The sequence below is a fragment of the Danio rerio genome, chromosome 25 (assembly GCF_052040795.2).
Source record: "Danio rerio strain M-AB ecotype USA chromosome 25, GRCz13ab, whole genome shotgun sequence".
Classification (NCBI taxonomy): Eukaryota; Metazoa; Chordata; class Actinopteri; order Cypriniformes; family Danionidae; genus Danio; species Danio rerio.
Genome location: NC_141045.1, coordinates 4,234,970 through 4,254,126, shown reverse-complemented (window position 1 = coordinate 4,254,126; position 19,157 = coordinate 4,234,970). Strand labels below are relative to the sequence as shown.

Sequence of the window (19,157 nt, the reverse complement as noted above, 5' to 3'; positions counted from 1 at the left end):
GGTGGACGTCCTCATTTGAGGTGTACGAGTGGTGGCGGCTTACGGTTTGAAATACCCACAGTATTTCGGCCTTAAATGTAACTATATTCGCAAAGCTGCTAACGGCATTGCTAGAAGTAGACGGCCTTGTGGAAGGCTGAGGTCGAAGTGCTCGATGAGAACATACTTATGGGCAGACTACTTGCCTGCGACTACACATACTTTTTGTGCTTCTCTGCTTTCATGTGTGAATCGAGCGCTTTGCGGCCCATTGTCCCCAGTTTTATCGTCTTTTTAGATAAAGCACACCTCCCTTCATGATTACTGGCTGTTTTCTTTAGCCACCCCCGATACTTTTCGTCGTCCAACCAATGGTCATCAAACAAACATTTGCCCATGCTTGCGATTTCGCAAAATGCCGTGGTGGCGAAGTATCAACGCAACGCATTCATCGATCACTCGTATGTCACCTATGGAATGATGCAGGTTGCACCCACGAAGTGCTGCCCCCAAATGTTGCGCTGGTCAAATAGCGGTTGAAAAAAACTAATAAAAAAGACGAGTTGGACATGAAATTTAAGATCCCACATAAAATTTAAGACCTCCTTATGGAAAATTACAGAATTCAAGACATTTTCAGACCTTAAAAATCGAGAATTTTATTTAAGACATTTCAAGACTTTTTAAGGACCCGCGGGGACCCTGTAAGAAGGCGGGACCTCAGAGCCACACCCACCCTTTACATCATCACCAAGAACCAATGGGAGTTCAATTGCATTAACATTTTAGAGAATTTTGCCAAGTGATGTTAAAATTTGAAAGCACCAAAATAAACACTCATAACTCAACAGGCTCCGCCCCTTTTCCATATACCTGCCATAGTTACCAGACATGCTCCTTACTGCTGATTGGCTGCATGTAGGTTTTAAGACTTAAAGATTGCTTTGTGCACCTCTGAGTGCTTAAAACTCCCTCAACAAATTCCAAATCTCTTTTTATTTCAGCCTATTTTGGTTTAAAGCAACACCAGGCTAGCATATAGATTACATTGTCCACTTTCCTTTAAGGTCAACATATATTCAGTCAGATTCTAGATAGCTAGAAATGTCAGCTTTGGACTTATTTTAAGACTAAAGTTTTACATTTTGTGAGAGTTTGTTTTTTTGGACAATTATCTTTAGACGATTTCCATTAAATCATCATGAGGTGGATATCAACAGTTGTTTAATATGTTCTTACAAATTTTATGTTTCTAATCAGTGGTTTAGAGCGGGAATAAAACAGGCAAGAGGCCTGTTTCAGTAAGGAGGATCAACCAACTCGGAGTTTAAGCTTGAACTCTTGAGTTGATTTACCAAGAGTTTCGGTTTCAGAAAAGCTGATCTGAGTTGGGTCAATCAACTTTGAGTAGACCAACTAAGCGCGCACACATATATGACTATAAAAGTCATTATCAATGGAGCGCAGATATTACGAGTCACCATGGCAACATATTTAAAAGGAGATCAGCATTTCTTTCTCCAGCTGAACATGATGCGCTTATGCAAAGTTATAGCAAATATGAGCACATATTTAAAAAAGCAACACCAGTGCATCAGTCAAACAGAGACAGTGTGGGAAAACAGCTGCTCAAGTTAATGCGCAATTTTACATTTTAAATATTCAACTAATTTTAAAAAAGTAAAGTAATGTGTGGCGTTTATTACTATTTCACTTGAAAAAGTGGGGAATTTGCCGCAATTTTGATGTTATTTCAGATGTAACTGCATTAAATGACAGAAAATAGGCTACTGCATAGTTTCTACAACAAATCTGACTAAACAAGAATGCAGATAACCTTAACTCAATGTTTAGGGGAATTGTTTAATTTAAGGTTTCCACCTTTACACACGTTGATCAATTTAAGATAACATTTCTAGAGTTTATAATGGATGTAAAAGAGCACTGTGGGTCTGCCTTATTTATTGATCGAGTGGCAGAGGTTGAAATCACATTTAGAATGTAGGCAGTACTAAAATATTGTTATTAGAACGAGTAATAATCCTGTTAATCTAGTTACAGCACATGTCCCTGTCGAAGATCAGTGAATTCAGGCAAATTTTTCATTAATTATCGTTCGAGACTTTGTTCTTTGTGTGACTGAAATGTTGGCAGTAGCTATGTTCCCATCCAAAAATGTTTTTTTTGCCTATTTACAAAAGTTATGTACACCTTGGCGTTTCCATCAACCTATTTTTTATGCGCATATCCAAAATGCTCAAAATAGGTGGGTGAAAACGTATACTTCGTCTATAAAAAAAGGAAATGAGACTGACAGAAAGTCTGAGTTTAGAGAATAAAACCTGCTCCTGACCAGGTTAGGTTCACAGAGTAAATTACCACAGTAATGGACTCTGAGATAAAGTAACCTCACCTTCAGAAACAGGCTTGACTTACCCTGCTTTCTTGAGTTTGACAAACCTGCCATTTTTAAATGGAAAACCCAGAGTTTCTCTCATTTCAGGGTTAAAATACTCTGAGGTTTTACTTAACCTCCTTTCTGAAATGTCCCAATGTCTGTGTAATCTAAAATCCACATCAATGGTGCTGATTTACTCAGAGCGCCCCCCAGTGGAGAATCACTGAACAGGTTTCAAAGTTTTAGTCTGATCTCGGATCAGTTTCAGGAGTTTGTAAATGTTTTTCATTCATTCATAGTCCCTTTATTAATCTGGGGTCACCACAGCAGAATGAACCGCCAACTTATCCAGCAGGTTTTTACGCACTGCATGCCCTTCCAGCCGCAACCCATCTCTGGGAAACACACACACATGTTTGTTTTTGTGAAAAGTGGGGACATTGCATAGGTTTCCATTCATTTTATACTGTCCAAACCGTATATTATAATGCCCTCACCCCACCCCTAAACCCAACCATCACATTAGACTGTGTGCAGCTTTACTCTCTGATTAAACTCATTCTGTGGGATTTATAAGCATTTTGAGAAATGAGGACGTCACCAATGTCCTCATATTCACCTCCTTTTTGTAATACCCGTGTCATACCCATGTCATACAGATTTGTGTCCTGATATGTCACAAAAACACGTACACACACACACCACGGACAATTTAGCCTACCCAAGTCACCTGTACCGCATGTGTTTGGACTGTGGGGGAAACCGGAGCACCCGGAGGAAACCCACGCGAACACAGGGAGAACATGCAAACTCCACATAGAAACGCCAACTGAGCCGAGGCTCGACCCAGCGACCTCCTTGCTGTGAGGCCTTTGTAAAGGTTTTAATGAGACATTTGCAAAATGAAAAGGAATGATATTAGTTAATAGACTCTTGTTGTCTTGTTTATCAGAGCCCACCATAAAAACTGTCATAAAATGACCCATTAATTAGATATTTAAAGGGACAGTTCACCCAAAAATACTCATTTAATCTCCCTCAAGTGGTTCCAAAACTTGAACGTCTTTCTTCTATTGAACATAACAAATATATATTTGAAGAAAGCTAATAACCTGTGAGCACTGATGTACACAGTAGGAAAAGCAAATGCTATATATGTCAATGGTTACAGGTTATCAGCATTCTTCAAAATATCTTCTTTTGTGTTCAACTGAAGAAAGAAACTCATAAAGGTTTGAAAGGGTGAAAAAAATGATGATGAATTTATTTTGGAGTGAAATATTACTTTAAAAATTAACCTCTTATTAGACAGTAAGCTAGGTGCATTAAATAGGTTTCACATTCAATTTAACATATGACTTTGACTTTAAAATCTTAATGTTAACATTCAAAGCCATCCACAATCTCGCCCCTCCATATTTGTCTGCCCTCATCCACATTTCTGTTCCTTCTCGCACCCTGCGATCTTCTTCCTCCCTCCACTTGTCTGTTCCCTCTTCTCGCCTTTCAACTATGGGCAACAGAGCATTCAGCCGCTCTGCTCCGCGGCTATGAAACTCACTACCATCTGCCATCAGAAACATTGACTCCCTTACACTGTTCAAATCAAGACTCAAAACCCACTTATTCAAGATGGCTTTTAATACTTAATTTTATCTGCACTATTGCTCTGTATATTTTATTATTTCTCTTGTTGTTTTATTGCTTTTGTTGATTGTACGGTGTCCTTTAGTTGCTAGAAAGGCCTTTAAATAAAATGTATTATTATTTATATGCAGAGTGATTTTTCAGAGTTGTTTTATTGCATTAACACCAGCCGGTGTGTGTAGCATGTGTCGTTTCAAACCATTCGAAACGGTGACTCATTTTGGATGTAGTTTAATTGTTTCAAAGTGACATCGCCACCTACTGGCCTTTACACAGAATACGGCACTCATTTATGCTGATTTGTATGAATGAGGAGCATTTAAAACTTACAAAGATGCCCTGACAACAACATTCAGTGTTTAGCACAGCGATGTGTAAATGTATTAATGATCTGTAAAGATTAACGATGATTTCCCTTCACGATCCACTCCAATGCATGCAATCAAATGCAGACACAATTAACATCCAGCTACCAACCTGATGCAAAACATTCAAGCAACTGAGTGAACGTATGCTCTACATTTGCTGTATTTCACCATAAAATTGTAATGTTTTCTCATTAAAGTGCTACTCTGACAATCGTGATGGCTTTAAATGTGTAATACGGACCTCTTGCTCACGTGACGGTGTGATTGTGATGCTGTTTAACCGCGTTACAGGTCTCGGAGGTCTCTCTGGATGTGCCACAGCATGTCTGCGCTCTTCTTGAGCTGTGAGACCTCGTCGACGGTCAGAGTCATGTTGACCACACTGCCCACGCCGGCGCTGTTCAACACACACGGCAGACTCAGGTAGACCTCGTCGCTGATGCCGTACATTCCCTGAAACACACACACACACACACTCAGGGTTCATACACCTTTTCCAAAGTCAAATTGAAGCACTTTCTAGATGCATTTTCAGGTGTGGCAAATTATATGTTTACATATTTCTGCATGCTTCACAGTATATCACATGCTATTAGTTATAGCAGTGGTTCCCAACCTTTTTCTTTGGGGCCCCCCCCATAAACATATACAAACATTGGAGTCCCCCCACCATATAAATACACACGCACGCATGCACACACATATGTACTGTGTATGTATATATATATATATATATATATATATATATATATATATATGTGTGTGTGTGTGTGTGTTTGTGTTAATATATAGTAATATGTATAGTAATGTATAGTATACATATAGTAATATGTATAGTAATAAAGTATATGTATAGTAATATTAATATATAGTAATATGTATAGAAAATATGAATTAATCAGTTTTAACTCGTCTTGGCCTTCAATAAAACCAAAATTTAGGTAGGCTTTGTCATACTGTCTAATCTTTTTCTTCGCCTCTGAAGAATCACAGCATTTACGTTTGTCTGCCATTTTTGTTTTGATTTTGCCTTTACGACACGTTGACAAGCAGATTGCGCGAGTGAGCAAAATTTAAATAATTATTTAAAGTTATTTATTTTAATTATTTTCACTATTATGTTGGAATTTTAAGCATGTGTTTAGATTATTTTTTATTTTTTGGGCTGCTCGATTTTGGGAAAAATCATAATCACGATTATTTCGGTCATAATTGTAATCACGATTATTCAAAACCATTGCCAGTTAAAGTCAAAATTATTAGCGCTCCTGAGATTTATTTATTTTTATAAATATTTCCCAAATTATGTTTAACAGAGCAAGGAATTTTAACAGTATTTCCTATAATATTTTTTCTTCTATTTGTTTTATTTTAGCTAGAATAAAGAAAGGTTTAAATATTTTGAAACCAATTTAAGGTCAATATTATTAGCCCCCTTAAGCAATATATATTTTTGATTGTCTGCAGAATAAACTACCGTTATAATGACTTGCCTTATTACTCTAATTAAGCCTTTGAACTGCACTTTAATCTGAATGCTTGTATTTGAAAAGTATCTAGTAAAATATCATGTGCTGTCATTATAGCAAAGACAAAAAGAAATCAGTAATTAGAAATGAGATATCAAAACTATTATGTTCAGAAATAAGTTAATAAAATATTCTTTGCATGAAACAGAAATTGGGCAGGAAAATATTTGCTAATATTCAAGAGGGCTAATAATTCTGACTTCAACTGTATACAGTTATTTTCCACCCTGCAAAGGAAAGAGAAATAAATACAATAGAATAAAAATATGAAACAAACTGTGCTTTAAGCATCTTCACTGTAAGAAAAACACTTTAGCTACAGCTGTCCTTCAGTCAAGAGCAGCGAGGGCTTTCTCGTTATGTTTGTTTAATAATGATAAAAACAGGCGGCAGAAGGATTATAGCGCTGTCTAATGGTTTCTCTTTCACGTCTTTTGATCCTCAACTCGTTTGTTTATTACACAAATGAGGGTTAATGTAAATAATCAGTAAACACCGCGTTTTGACACCTATTTGACCATTAAAGCGCTCACGTTAAGATGACTTTAGATGTCTGCGCACCTCTGCTCGTCTCAGTGTGTGAATGAGAGTGAATGCTGACCGGCCGCATGCTTCTGACTGCGTGATCGTGCTGCACACACACATAAGCTCTTTCGCGCTTTTAAGAGCAACACGTGTACAACTGTGGCGAAATATGATGCAATAATCATTTATCTCGATTAATGCTTTTTTATAATCATTTGAAACCGAAATCTAAATCGGATTTTCGATTAATTGCAAAGCCCTTTATAATAGTGGAGCATTTTTATGCCTTTTTCTACCTCAATACTTATCCTCTCCCGCGCCCCCCCTGTGAACTCTGGCGCCCCCCTTAGGGGGGCGCGGACCCCAGGTTGGGAGCCACTGAGTTATAGTATATCCCAGGAGTTCATTTGTGCCAGAACACTCCAGATCGGGCACCTCATTTTACCGACCCCCCCTCCTCCAACGCCCTCCTCCCCTGTCCGCTTTTCACTTTCTTCCACGACTCCCAAACCTCATCTCTCCATCCTCGGGTAACACGCCAGATCCGTTACCCTGATCAGTTTTGGGACCTCACAATTCATAAATTAAGCACTGGTATATACTGTATATATACACATATACTGGTCTTCATTCAGGGCCTGGTACCATGTAGCCGGATTAGCTGGTTAGCCTAATAAGTTTGAGTTTAGTTTGTAACAGTTGTGGGTTTTGGGTCCCATAAAGGCAGCTTGTCTTTTATTGTTCCTTGCAGCAACAATACTCAGGTAGGCTGTGGCGTTGACACGATGCTCAATTGGGTCAATCCAGTTGGACAGGTGTACCTTATAAAGTGGCCATTTATTAAATATAATTAAAATATCAAATTAAATATAATTGTTGTGCCACTTGATGAAGGTAATGCATGCTTGCAGAATGAAAGTAATTAATGATCTCTCTTAATTTTAGATCAGTGCTGACCTTCACCATGGTGGAGACTGGATGGACTCTGTTCAGGTTCTTCATGATGCTCTCCGTCAGGTCGGCCACACTTAGACCGATGGCCCAGTTAGTGTAGCCCTTCAGTCGGATCACTTCGTACGCACTACAGTCAACACACACACACACACACTCTAATCATGCATATTTACATATTATATAATAGAACTGCATATAATGCACCGCTGACGCACCTGTCCACCACTTTTTTGTGCGTTTCTTTCCAGTTTTCTCTGTCCGTGTCTTTGCCGATGTCTGGGTTGAGTTTCTGCAGACTCACTCCGGCTACATTCGCACCGCTCCACACAGGAACTACAAAACACACACACGGTTTAACAACATGAAGTAAAAAAAAATTATAAAAAAATATATATATAAAGTTTTTTTTTATATTATATAATTTATTATATTTTATACTATATTTAAACAACAATATTTATAATAAATAACATTTCAAAATAGTAATAATCCATCAAATTATTGTTTTCCACTTACCGTATTTTCATAATAAATGTTAATTATAACATTTTCTTTTAAAAATATATTAAATTATATGCAATTTATATGTACATAATTTATATGCATTTCAATAAAAAACAGATTCATTTATTATTAATTATAGTAATATATAATAATAAAAATTATCATCAATCATTTTTGAAGGTATTATTTACTATATTATTAAATAATATTTTAGTAACATTTACATTTTAGACATACTTGTTTCATAATTTAAGATTGTATTTTTATATTAAGTAAATTCATCAATTTGTCAGTTTTTAATAAATATGATTTATACTCAACAACATTATTATGTGTCATTAAATTATTTAAATAAAGTATATTATTATAAAAAATATTTTTTAAAATTATTTTTAAATGTATATTATTTGTTATAATAATTATAAATAATCATTTTTATTAATTATTAAATTTAGTAGAAAATGTTTTACTATTATTATGAATTAATATTTTTTTATAAAAAAAAATATGGATTATTTTAGTAATAACTATTCACATTTACTTATTTAATACAATATTTTGTTATTTACTACTTTATAAAATTATCAGTTTAATAAATATAAAAATGTAAACATTATTATGTGTTAATAAATAATTTAAATAAAGTAAATTATTGCAATAAATGTGACAATCTTAGTATGTATGTAATTCATTATTATTATTAATATTAGTTCTAATAATTTAATATTATTGTAATAAAAGTGAAAAATATTATTAATTAGTACTACTAATATTATTATTATTATAAACTAATTTAAATAAATCATTTAATTAAAATAAATAATAATAATTGTTTTATTATAAGCAATACTTATTCCTATTTATTTAATTTATTTTTGGATTTATGATTTATCATATTTAAATATTGCTGAATGTTAATGTTTATATCTGCATTGCACACATTTATTAACAGTAAACAGTGTTTTAATAGCATTTTAAAGTAAAAAAAAAAAAAAAAAGTGTTTGTGTGTTTTCACCGCTGGAGTCTCCGTGTTCTCCCAGTATCCAGCCGTTGAAGCTGCTGGGATGGACCCCCAGTCTCTCCGCCATCAGGTATCTGAAGCGGGCCGAGTCCAGGTTTGTCCCGCTACCGATGACGCGGTGCTTCGGCAAACCGCTCAGCTTCCAGGTCACATACGTCAACACGTCCACTACACACACAGAAGACTGGGTAAGAAAACCTTATACTGCAGGCCTGCTGAATGCTTGATTCTGATTGGCTGATGAGCATTCTATTAAAATAAAGGCACCGCTAAAGTAGTTCCGACAGGTTTTAAGCGCATTACAGCTCTATGCTGAAGGATTTCAGCTATTTAACAGCTACAATCACATCAAAACACAACAGAAGGCTTCGGATGAGATGTGGAAGAAACTAGTGCTTCAGTTTGCGGACAAGTAAAGTCTCAAATACAACATCTAAACAGTGTTGAACAGCTACAGTACAAGCAGGATGATTAGCTGTTCAATTATTAGAAAATAATGTACTGTTATTAGCATTATTATCTTAAATTGTGAATAGTCTTCTAATAATTCAACAGCTTCTATTCAATTATGTTAAGCGTCTGGTGTGTCTGTGTATCTGTGTGATGATGGTGTGTGTGCGTGTGTGTGTGTGTATATGTAACGGGGTTAGAGACAACGATGAGGATGCAGTTTGGGTTGTATTTGAAGATCTGCAGGATGATGTGTGTGTGTGTGTGTGTATCTGTGTAATGATGGTGTGTGTGCGTGTGTGTACTGGGGTTAGAGACGACAATGAGGATGCAGTTTGGGCTGTATTTGACGATCTGCGGGATGATGTGGGTGTGTGTGTGTGTGTGTGTGTGTGTGTGTATCTGTGTGATGATGCTGTGTGTGTGTGTGTACTGGGGTTAGAGACAACAATGAGGATGCAGTTTGGGCTGTATTTGACGATCTGCGGGATGATGTGTGTGTGTGTGTGTGTGTGTGTGTGTGTGTGTGTGTGTATATACCGGGGTTAGAGATGACAATGAGGATGCAGTTTGGGCTGTATTTGACGATCTGCGGGATGATGTGTGTGTGTGTGTGTGTGTGTGTGTGTGTGTGTGTGTGTGTGTGTGTGTGTGTGTGTGTGTGTGTATACCGGGGTTAGAGACGACAATGAGGATGCAGTTTGGGCTGTATTTGACGATCTGCGGGATGATGTGTGTGTGTGTGTGTGTGTGTATCTGTGTGATGATGGTGTGTGTATACCGGGGTTAGAGACAACGAGGATGCAGTTTGGGCTGTATTTGACGATCTGCGGGATGATGTGTGTGTGTGTGTGTGTGTGTGTGTGTGTGTGTGTGTGTGTGTGTGTGTGTATACCGGGGTTAGAGACGACAATGAGGATGCAGTTTGGGCTGTATTTGACGATCTGCGGGATGATGTGTGTGTGTGTGTGTGTGTGTGTGTGTGTGTGTGTGTGTGTGTGTGTGTGTATACCGGGGTTAGAGACGACAATGAGGATGCAGTTTGGGCTGTATTTGACGATCTGCGGGATGATGTGTGTGTGTGTGTGTGTGTGTATCTGTGTGATGATGGTGTGTGTATACCGGGGTTAGAGACAACGAGGATGCAGTTTGGGCTGTATTTGACGATCTGCGGGATGATGTGTGTGTGTGTGTGTGTGTGTGTGTGTGTGTGTGTGTGTATATACCGGGGTTAGAGACGACAATGAGGATGCAGTTTGGGCTGTATTTGACGATCTGCGGGATGATGTGTTTGAAGATGTTCACGTTTCTCTGCACTAGGTTGAGTCTGCTCTCGCCCTCCTGCTGCCGAACGCCCGCCGTCACCACCACGATACGAGAGTTCGCCGTCACTGAGTAATCTGGGAAGAAAAACAAACACACACACATTTGTTTTTGTGAATTGTGGGGACATTACATACAGTTGCAATCAGAATTATTAGCCATCCTGTTTATTTTTTTCCCCAATTTCTGTTTAACAGAGAGCAGATTTTCTCAACACATTTCTAATCATAATAGTTTTAATAACTCATTTCTAAAATCTGATTTATTTTATCTTTGCCATGATGACAGTAAATAATATTTGACTAGATATTTTTCAAGACAACTTAAAGTGACATTTAAAGGCTTAACTAGGTTAATTAGGTTAACTAGGCAGGTTAGGGTAATTAGGCAAGTCGTTGTATAATGATGGTTTGTTCTGTAGACTATCGAAAAAAATATAGCTTAAAAGGGCTAATAATATTGACTTTAAAATGGCTTTTAAAAAAAGTAATAACTGCTTTTATTGTAGCTGAAATACAACAAATCAGACTTTCTCCAGAAGAAAAAATATTATCAGACATACTGTGAACATTTCCTTGCTCTGTTAAACATCAATTGGGAAATATTTTAAAAAGAAGAAAAAAGTCAAAGGGCTAATAATGCTGACTTTAACTGTAGGTTTCCATTGTTTTTATACTGTAAAGAGTCTTCTATTGCCCTAAGCAATAGAAATTGTATTGCCATCACCAATGTCCTCCTTCTTGTAATAAATGTGCCACACCCATGTCATTATACAGAGATTTGTGCCCTGATTTGTCACAAAAACACGCACGCTTGATTTCTTTAGAAAGAAAACACTCAAAATGACCACCAGCAACTTCTATATGTTCAGTTCAAATAATTTATTTTCTAAAATAATTATTAGAAAGAGTTGTTGTAAAAAAATAAATGAGTGAAAAGAAGAAGAGAGAACCCAGTCCAGGAGACTCGAAACAAGCAGAATTCCTTTATTGAGACGTGTTGGTTAATCTGCAGTCATACAGCGTCTTCAAGGTGTCCAATGTGTCTGCAAGATCCTACTAGAGGTCCGCAGTCTGCAAGTTCTTCACAAGTCTCACACAAGTCTCACACAAGTCTGAATTAGTCTGAATTAAGACAAAGATTTCATGGCTATATTGTGTTCTTAGGAGGAGGGGATATAGCTAAACAAAGTATGCAAATTAAGAGTTGTGGTCGGCAGGGTAAACTGCTTTTTTAGGCCTAATCTCATCTTGTTCTGGAGACAGAAACCGCCTGACCATTTGATCGAAAAGAGAAAACAATGGACACAACCATGCTGTGAAACTGACAATTTGCATTACATTGGCTTAGCCTGTAATCAGAAAGATAAAGGTTAATGTCCTTCCTAGCTGGGATGTTAATGAAATTATATAATTAAAAACCAGAGAATATAACTTTTTAGTTATACGTAGATTATTGTTAATTTGAAATTAGATGATATAAATTTATATTTCCACAGAATCATTTAATATATTGTAAAAAATAAGCTGTATTTTAGCAATATATGTGAATTACATATTTTTCAAACAGATTTATAGTTAGATTTTGAAATATTATTATTTTTTGTATAATTAAATCATTTATATTAATTTGAATAATTATTAATTACACATAATAACACTTAAAATTATTATTATTATTATTATTAAAATGTATTACTTTAGATTATGTAATAATCTGTGAAATGTATTATACATTTTTTGTAATTATTATTTATTACATTTATTAATGCTAATAATAACAACAACACACAAAACTATAATAATAATAATAACATACAACACTATAAATATAATACTCTACATTATGCTTTAATAAGAAATATAAATTAGACTTATTATATTACTTTATTGCGAGGCAGTGGCGCAGTAGGTAGTGCTTTATATTACTTTATATATATTTACAAGAATCTTTTTATGATCCTCATCATCATTATTAATAGCAATAACAACAATAAACCAATAAAATATGTATTAAGTAATCATTAAGGAGTGATAGATGAGAACATTATTTAAATAACTTGTTAGATTAGTTTTATTTATTACTATTCTTAGTAATTGGGCAGCACGGTGGCTCAGTGGTTAGCACTGTTGCCTCACAGCAGGACTGGTTTGAGCCCTGGCTGGGTCAGTTGTCATTTCTGTGTGGAGTTTGCATTTTCTCCCTGTGTTGGCGTGGGTTTCCTCCGGGTGCTCCGGTGTCCCACCAGTCCAAACACATGTGCTATAGGGAAATTGGGTAAGCTAAATTGTCCGTGGTGTATGTGTGTAAATGAGTGTGCATGGGTGTTTCCCAGTGATGGGTTGTTGTTGGAAGGGCATCCACTGTGTAAAGCATATGCTGGATAAGTTGGTGGTTCATTCCGCTGTGGCGATCACAGATTAATAAAGGGACTAAGCCGAAAATAAAATGAAGGAATGAATGAATTATTTCTTAGTAATATTAGCACCATTATATAATAAATAAGATTGTGTCGTGAGATGTGTAGTGTGTGTGTGCTGGTGTTGCTGATCCACCTTTGCCAGAGACGATTTTGGGAGTCTTCAGGAAGAGGCTGCCGTGCTGTAAATCCATCATTTCACCCTTCAGTTTGTCCTCCACCACGTCCACCAGCGCCAGCTCATCTGCCAGCTCCTGCACACACACACACACACACACACGCACATAAATAAATAAATACAGAAAAATACTCTCATACCACAACAATTAGGCTAATAAATTGGAAAATTATACTTTAAAAACAAAATAACCTTCCTGTATTAATAATAAAAATTCTATATAAAAAAACTATAATTATTAAAAAATAATAATACTGTTTTTAATTAACTTAATATTATTATTAATATATATATATATATATATATATATATATATATATATATATATATATATATATATAATTTATAACATTTTTGTGTCTTCATTATTTTATTATTATTATTAATAATAATAAAATTGATTTAATAATAATAATAAATTATAATATTATATTATAACAATATATCAAAAATAATAATATTAATAATAATAACAGCAAAAACAATTGATCAAATACATAAATAATATTAATAAATAACATTAATAACAAAATTGAAAACAATAATATCCCTAATTAACATTAATAATATTATATTATCAATATACATCATAATATAATTACAACAACAACAACAACATAATTAATATTAATAAATGTCATTAATAATCAACAACATGATTAACAATAATTAATAAAAAAATATTATTAATTGAAAACATGAAAAGCACAAATTAATATGAATAAATTACCGTAATAAATAATAACAACCTCACTATATTATCATTAATAACATCCTCTTTGTAATAGGATGGTTATTATAATATACTTTAACGCACATATTCAATTATTGTTTTCCATATATGCATATTGTTTTCGCATTATGTATATACATATTTAAAATATTTAGTTAGTAAAAAAGTACACATTATTTTGCAACAGATTTCCTCCAAACTCATTTGAATCCTAACTGAGTTGATTTTGCAGTCAGTCTGGTCTGATTCTGCTGGCTTCGGCTCTTCACCTTTAATCTAATTGGACGAAGGGATGAAAGTGGAGCGCAGACAAACATCATGTGTGTGTGTGTGTGTGTGTGTGTGTGTGTGTCTGCTGATGTAAACACTGATATTCTGACCCACTGACTCCATGACATCATCAGTCAAATGTTCAGAAAGCCTCCTGTACAATCGATAAACCAACAAGAAATATGTTTGTTTGGACATAGAGTCCAGGTACAGCGAGTGATGATCGATAGATTAATGAAGAGTGTGTGTGTGTGTGTACTGGTTTTGGTGGTTTACAAGGACAGAACTTAACAGGTTCTTTTGACATTCAAAATTATGCCACACTTTTCCTGTGTGGGTTTAGAAGTTGGGGTGGGGGAGAACTATATAATAAGCATTTTTTTACATCTATGGAGAGTCCTTATAAATTAACAATACCAACATGTGTGTGCGTACATATGTATGTATGTATATATGTACAGACGTGCATTAATGTGTGCAGATGTATGTGTCTGTATACATGTATGTGTGTGCGTGAATGTAGGGGTGTGTCTATATACTGTATATATGTACATGTATTTGTGTGTGCGCACGCGTGTGTATATTTACTGTATGTTTGTGTGCATGAATGAATGTACAGTATGTATATGTATGCAAGCATGTATATGTGTGTGCGTATGTTTGTTTGTATGTAAACGTACTGTATAAATACATACATACAGTGTGTGTGTATGTACAGTATGCATCTATATGTGTGTTTGTAAGTGTCATGTGTCCTTGTGTATATGTACATTTATGTGTGTGTGTGTGTGTGTGTCTCTTACCCGCAGCAGGACACTGACAGCACAGGCCATGCCCACCTGCCCCACACCCACCACCGTCACCTTATTCCTGGGCGGCTCCAGCGGCCCGCTGAACAGAGGAGTGATGAGCTTCTGCAGCACTGACGCCATCTCTAATACTGCAAACACACACACACACACACACACACACACACGAAACACACACAACTGCTTTAACACCAGTCAGGGAGGAAATCGCTGTGAGATTAAACTATTTATTTTAAATAATGGTAACACTTCAGTTAACATTAAGATATTAACATAATGCGCTGTGAATGTTTACAAGTTGAGCTCAATATGAAAAAGTTAAACATCAAACATGAAAGCATCATTTTTGCGTGGCATTAGTTTAGACTGTGTTTTTCTATTGTACTGTTTCTTTTGTACTGGAGATCAGAACACATTTTATGTCCAATTTCCCTGCTCAAAAATCCAGCTTAAACCAACCCTACTGAAAAAAAACAGCTTAAACCAGCCTAGGCTGGTTGGCTGGTTTTAGCTGGTCGACCAGGCTGGTTTTAGAGGGGTTTTGGCCACTTTCAGGCTGGTTTCCAGCCATTTCCAGCCTGGTCTTAGCTGGTCAGGCTGGGAGATGACCAGCTAAAACCAGCTTGACCAGCCTAGCAAGGATGGGAGCCCAGCCAAAACCAGCTATGTCCAGCTTAAACCAGGCTGATCAAGCTGGTTTCAGCTGGTCATTTTCCAGCAAGACCAGCTAAAACCAGGCTGGAAATGGCTGGAAACCAGCCTGAAAATGGAAAAAAACCCCTCTAAAACCAGGCTTGTCAACCAGCTAAAACCAGCCAACCAGCGTAGGCTGGTTGAAGCTGGATTTTTCAGCAGGGTATGGTTGGCTGGTTTTAGCTGGTCGACCAGCCTGGTTTTAGAGGGGTTTTGGCCACTTCCAGGCAGGTTTCCTTTTTCTTAGCTGGTCAGGCTGAAAAGTGACCAGCTAAAACCAGCTTGACCATCCTGGTTTAAGCTGGACATAGCTGGTTTTGGCTGGGCTCCCAGCCTGGCTAGGCTGTTCAAGCTGGTTTTAGCTGGTCATCTCCCAGCCTGTCCAGCTAACACCAGTCTGGAAATGGCAGGGAACCAGCCTGGAAGTGGCCAAAACCCCACTAAAAACAGGCTGGTCGACCAGCTAAAACCAACCATCCTAGACTGGTTTAAACTGGATTTTTCAGCAGGGTTATGCAGAAATACAATTAATTCCAAAGGGTTCACATACTTTTTCTTACAACTGTACATTCACACACTTTGACAGATTTTTTTTTAAAGACTCTAAACTTCTTCCTTTGAAAGATATAATAGTTTATTTAAACCTTTTATATTTGCATACAAAAAAAATTGGAAATTACCCCCAAACAAAATAAACAATTATTCTTTATACAACTAGGTATTCAAATTTCCAAACTGAACACTGAATCTTACAAATAATTTAATTAATTATCAAGCAAAATAAGAAGTTCATTATTAAATCAAGCAATCAAAACCAAAGCACGATGATCAAGTTATAAACATTAAGTTTTACTCAATAAAATCTGCATGTTTAACTAATCACATCACTAAAACAAACCAATTCTTAATTAAAAATAAACAATTAAACACAACAGAAAACCAAAAATGATCTTATCTACACCATAAGAGATGGGTGAAATCATAATAATGTACAGAAATACACATAAATAAAGCACTCCTCGTCTACCAGACAGTGATCTCTCACCTGTGCAGATGCTCCTCAGACAGTAAATCTGTGGTAAATCTGCTTTTCTTTCTGTTTATCTGTTTAGATCAAGGTCAGTGACAGGACAGTCCGGTCGGCCGGTGATGTGGACAAACACACGTTCATCCCGGTCATTCACCTGCACCAAACACACACACACACACACGGTTTTTACCTTGTCTGTAGAGGCTCTGGGCTCCCAGGTAAAGATACCACCAGGACACGAGCATGGCGGGCTGTGTTTGTGGTCTATCTGGGACACTGCGGTGTTTTTTCGGGCATCTCGAGCAATGCTGCCCGCTAATGGAGTTACTGTAATCCGGAAACCGCCATCTGCCGTTCCCGCGCCGCCAAAACAGTTTGTGAGGGGATTACAATTAACCGAACAATTACACTAAATAACTAACATTAGTCCTGTGTTTGTAATTAGGCAGTCAGACGAAAAGGTGAAGATGCTAAATCGGTAATTAGCATGTAGTAACTGACAGCTGTCACTTTCTAAATTAGCTATAGTATAGGGATGAAACAGCCGATCGACACATTGCTAATTAGCTTTAGTTCTGCTAGCATGATTTAGCCAAAAAAAAGAAAACTCTAATCATTTATACACAGTTCAGTTGTTACAATAAGCTTCAAGCTGATTTTGTTTTAGTAGTAAAGTGTCCCTTTAAATACTAAATAACTAGTTTTTTTAATAGCATTATTTTAATCTTTTGCGAAAAGTGTCCACCTTGTACCACAATATTTTAGCTAAACCACTATCACAAATTAACGAGATTGATTATTTGGTATATGTAGTAAAACTGTGGTAAAAATGGTAAATAATGCGCCAAAAATGAAACTACAATTTTTCCATAGACTTATAAACCTATATACTTTTGAATCTATATATGAACTTTTCTTTGTATAGTTCTGTTCTTACTGTTATGTAGATAATTCATAAACAATTTACATTTAGGTTTAAGTGGAAAGAATAATGATTTAGCATACCAACTTCAATATGGTTTCTGTATGGTTTACATTTGGTAATTTTGGAGAACAAAATTGTTGGAAACACAGCTAAAGTCACTTTGTAAAGAAACACCAACCTGCACACATTGTAGTCCACCAGTATGGTTTAAATATTAAAGGATTTGCACATTCAACCTTATTTTTCTTTTCGTTTTTTCGTGCAGCCATTGCACTTAAACACATTAAGACTTCAGATCTAATTCACTTTTATTTTATATAAAATATAAAACTTTCCATATAAAATTAAGAATGTGTCTGTTAAAGTCTCAGAGAGATGAAAGTGTGTTTTCTACAGGTGGTTTGTCATGCCTACTCACCTGTGTGAGGCACACTCTGCAGAATGTTTTGTGGAAGTCATGTAGTGGAGGGAGAGAGTGTTCTCTGGTTTTGATCACAGACTTTCAGGTGACGTGGGAAATTTGTCATTTGAATATTACCAGTGAATCTGCAGTCTGTGTGTGAATGAGAAGATCATTCCACCAGCGAGAAGCAGTGAATGAAAATGTTTTGGAAAGTGACTTACAGCCTCTCTACAATGGAACCACAAGGCAGCGCTCACTTGCTGAGCAGGGCCATTTACACAAAACACGTCTGTGTCTATAACAGGTTTTTCTTGTAAACATGTCCTCCTGTTTGGCATCACATAACAGTAAATAGAAGATCACAATGCTTGCCCAGCTCAAAATGGTTTGTCAAGACTACTCACCTGTGTGAGGCACTCAGATTTGATGTGTTGAGGTTGTCAATTGATGGTGGTGGTGGTTGAAGAGTGTCCTGGTTTTGTTCACAGCGGTTCAGGTGACTGCGGAAAGTTGTAATTTGAAAGATACCAGTGAATCTGCAGTCCGTGTGGGAATGGGAAGATCATTCCACCAGGGAGGAACAGTGAATGAAAAGGTTTTGGAAAGCCTCTCTACAATGGAACCACAAGGCAGCGCTCGCTTACCGAACAGGGCCTTTCACACAAAACACGTCTGTGTCTGAAACTGTAAACACGTTCTCCTGTTTAGCATCAAATAACAGCCGTCATGACAAAATCCTAGTTAAAAAGAATACCACAACGCTCGCCACACTCAAAATGCACACACACCACCACAATATGGACAAGAATGTTACTGTAGTTAACTCAGAAGCACAATGCATAATAAGAAAAAAGGCCTGAAACCCATTACCAAATACATATTTGGTATTTTCAGGGTTTCTGTAGATATCGTAATGACTTTTTAAGACCTTTTAAAGACCATTAAGTATTTAATTTAAGACCTATATCACAATATCAAGAACACGCAAACACATTTAT

General features: G+C 36.3%; 2 protein-coding genes across 8 annotated transcripts in view; both read right to left on the bottom strand.

The window, feature by feature from the left end:
• Positions 1–19,157, bottom strand: part of metap2b (methionyl aminopeptidase 2b) — a 171,569-nt gene that overhangs the window by 58,923 nt on the left and 93,489 nt on the right. The window lies entirely within an intron of this gene.
• Positions 4,240–19,066, bottom strand: ldhbb (lactate dehydrogenase Bb). Of its 7 annotated transcripts, XM_087310658.1 has the most exons (11): positions 18,564–19,066; positions 18,381–18,486; positions 18,175–18,302; positions 16,847–16,985; positions 15,103–15,239; positions 13,255–13,372; positions 10,603–10,776; positions 8,921–9,094; positions 7,616–7,733; positions 7,404–7,527; positions 4,240–4,845 (listed from the first exon to the last, which is right to left on the bottom strand). In XM_087310658.1, exons 5-11 carry the CDS (start codon positions 15,229–15,231, stop codon positions 4,678–4,680), a joined length of 1,005 nt encoding a protein of 334 aa, XP_087166784.1. In that variant the 5' UTR covers positions 15,232–15,239; positions 16,847–16,985; positions 18,175–18,302; positions 18,381–18,486; positions 18,564–19,066; the 3' UTR covers positions 4,240–4,677.

Coding starts and splice junctions, on each gene's coding strand:
- ldhbb (XM_087310658.1), bottom strand. CDS start 15,231: ATGGCGTCAGTGCTGCAGAAGCTCATCACTCCTCTGTTCAGCGGGCCG. Junction 7,734..8,920: donor AGAACACGGAGACTCCAGCG/GTGAAAACACAC, acceptor TGTGTTTTGTAG/TTCCTGTGTGGAGCGGTGCG. Junction 7,528..7,615: donor CACAAAAAAGTGGTGGACAG/GTGCGTCAGCGG, acceptor TGTTGACTGTAG/TGCGTACGAAGTGATCCGAC.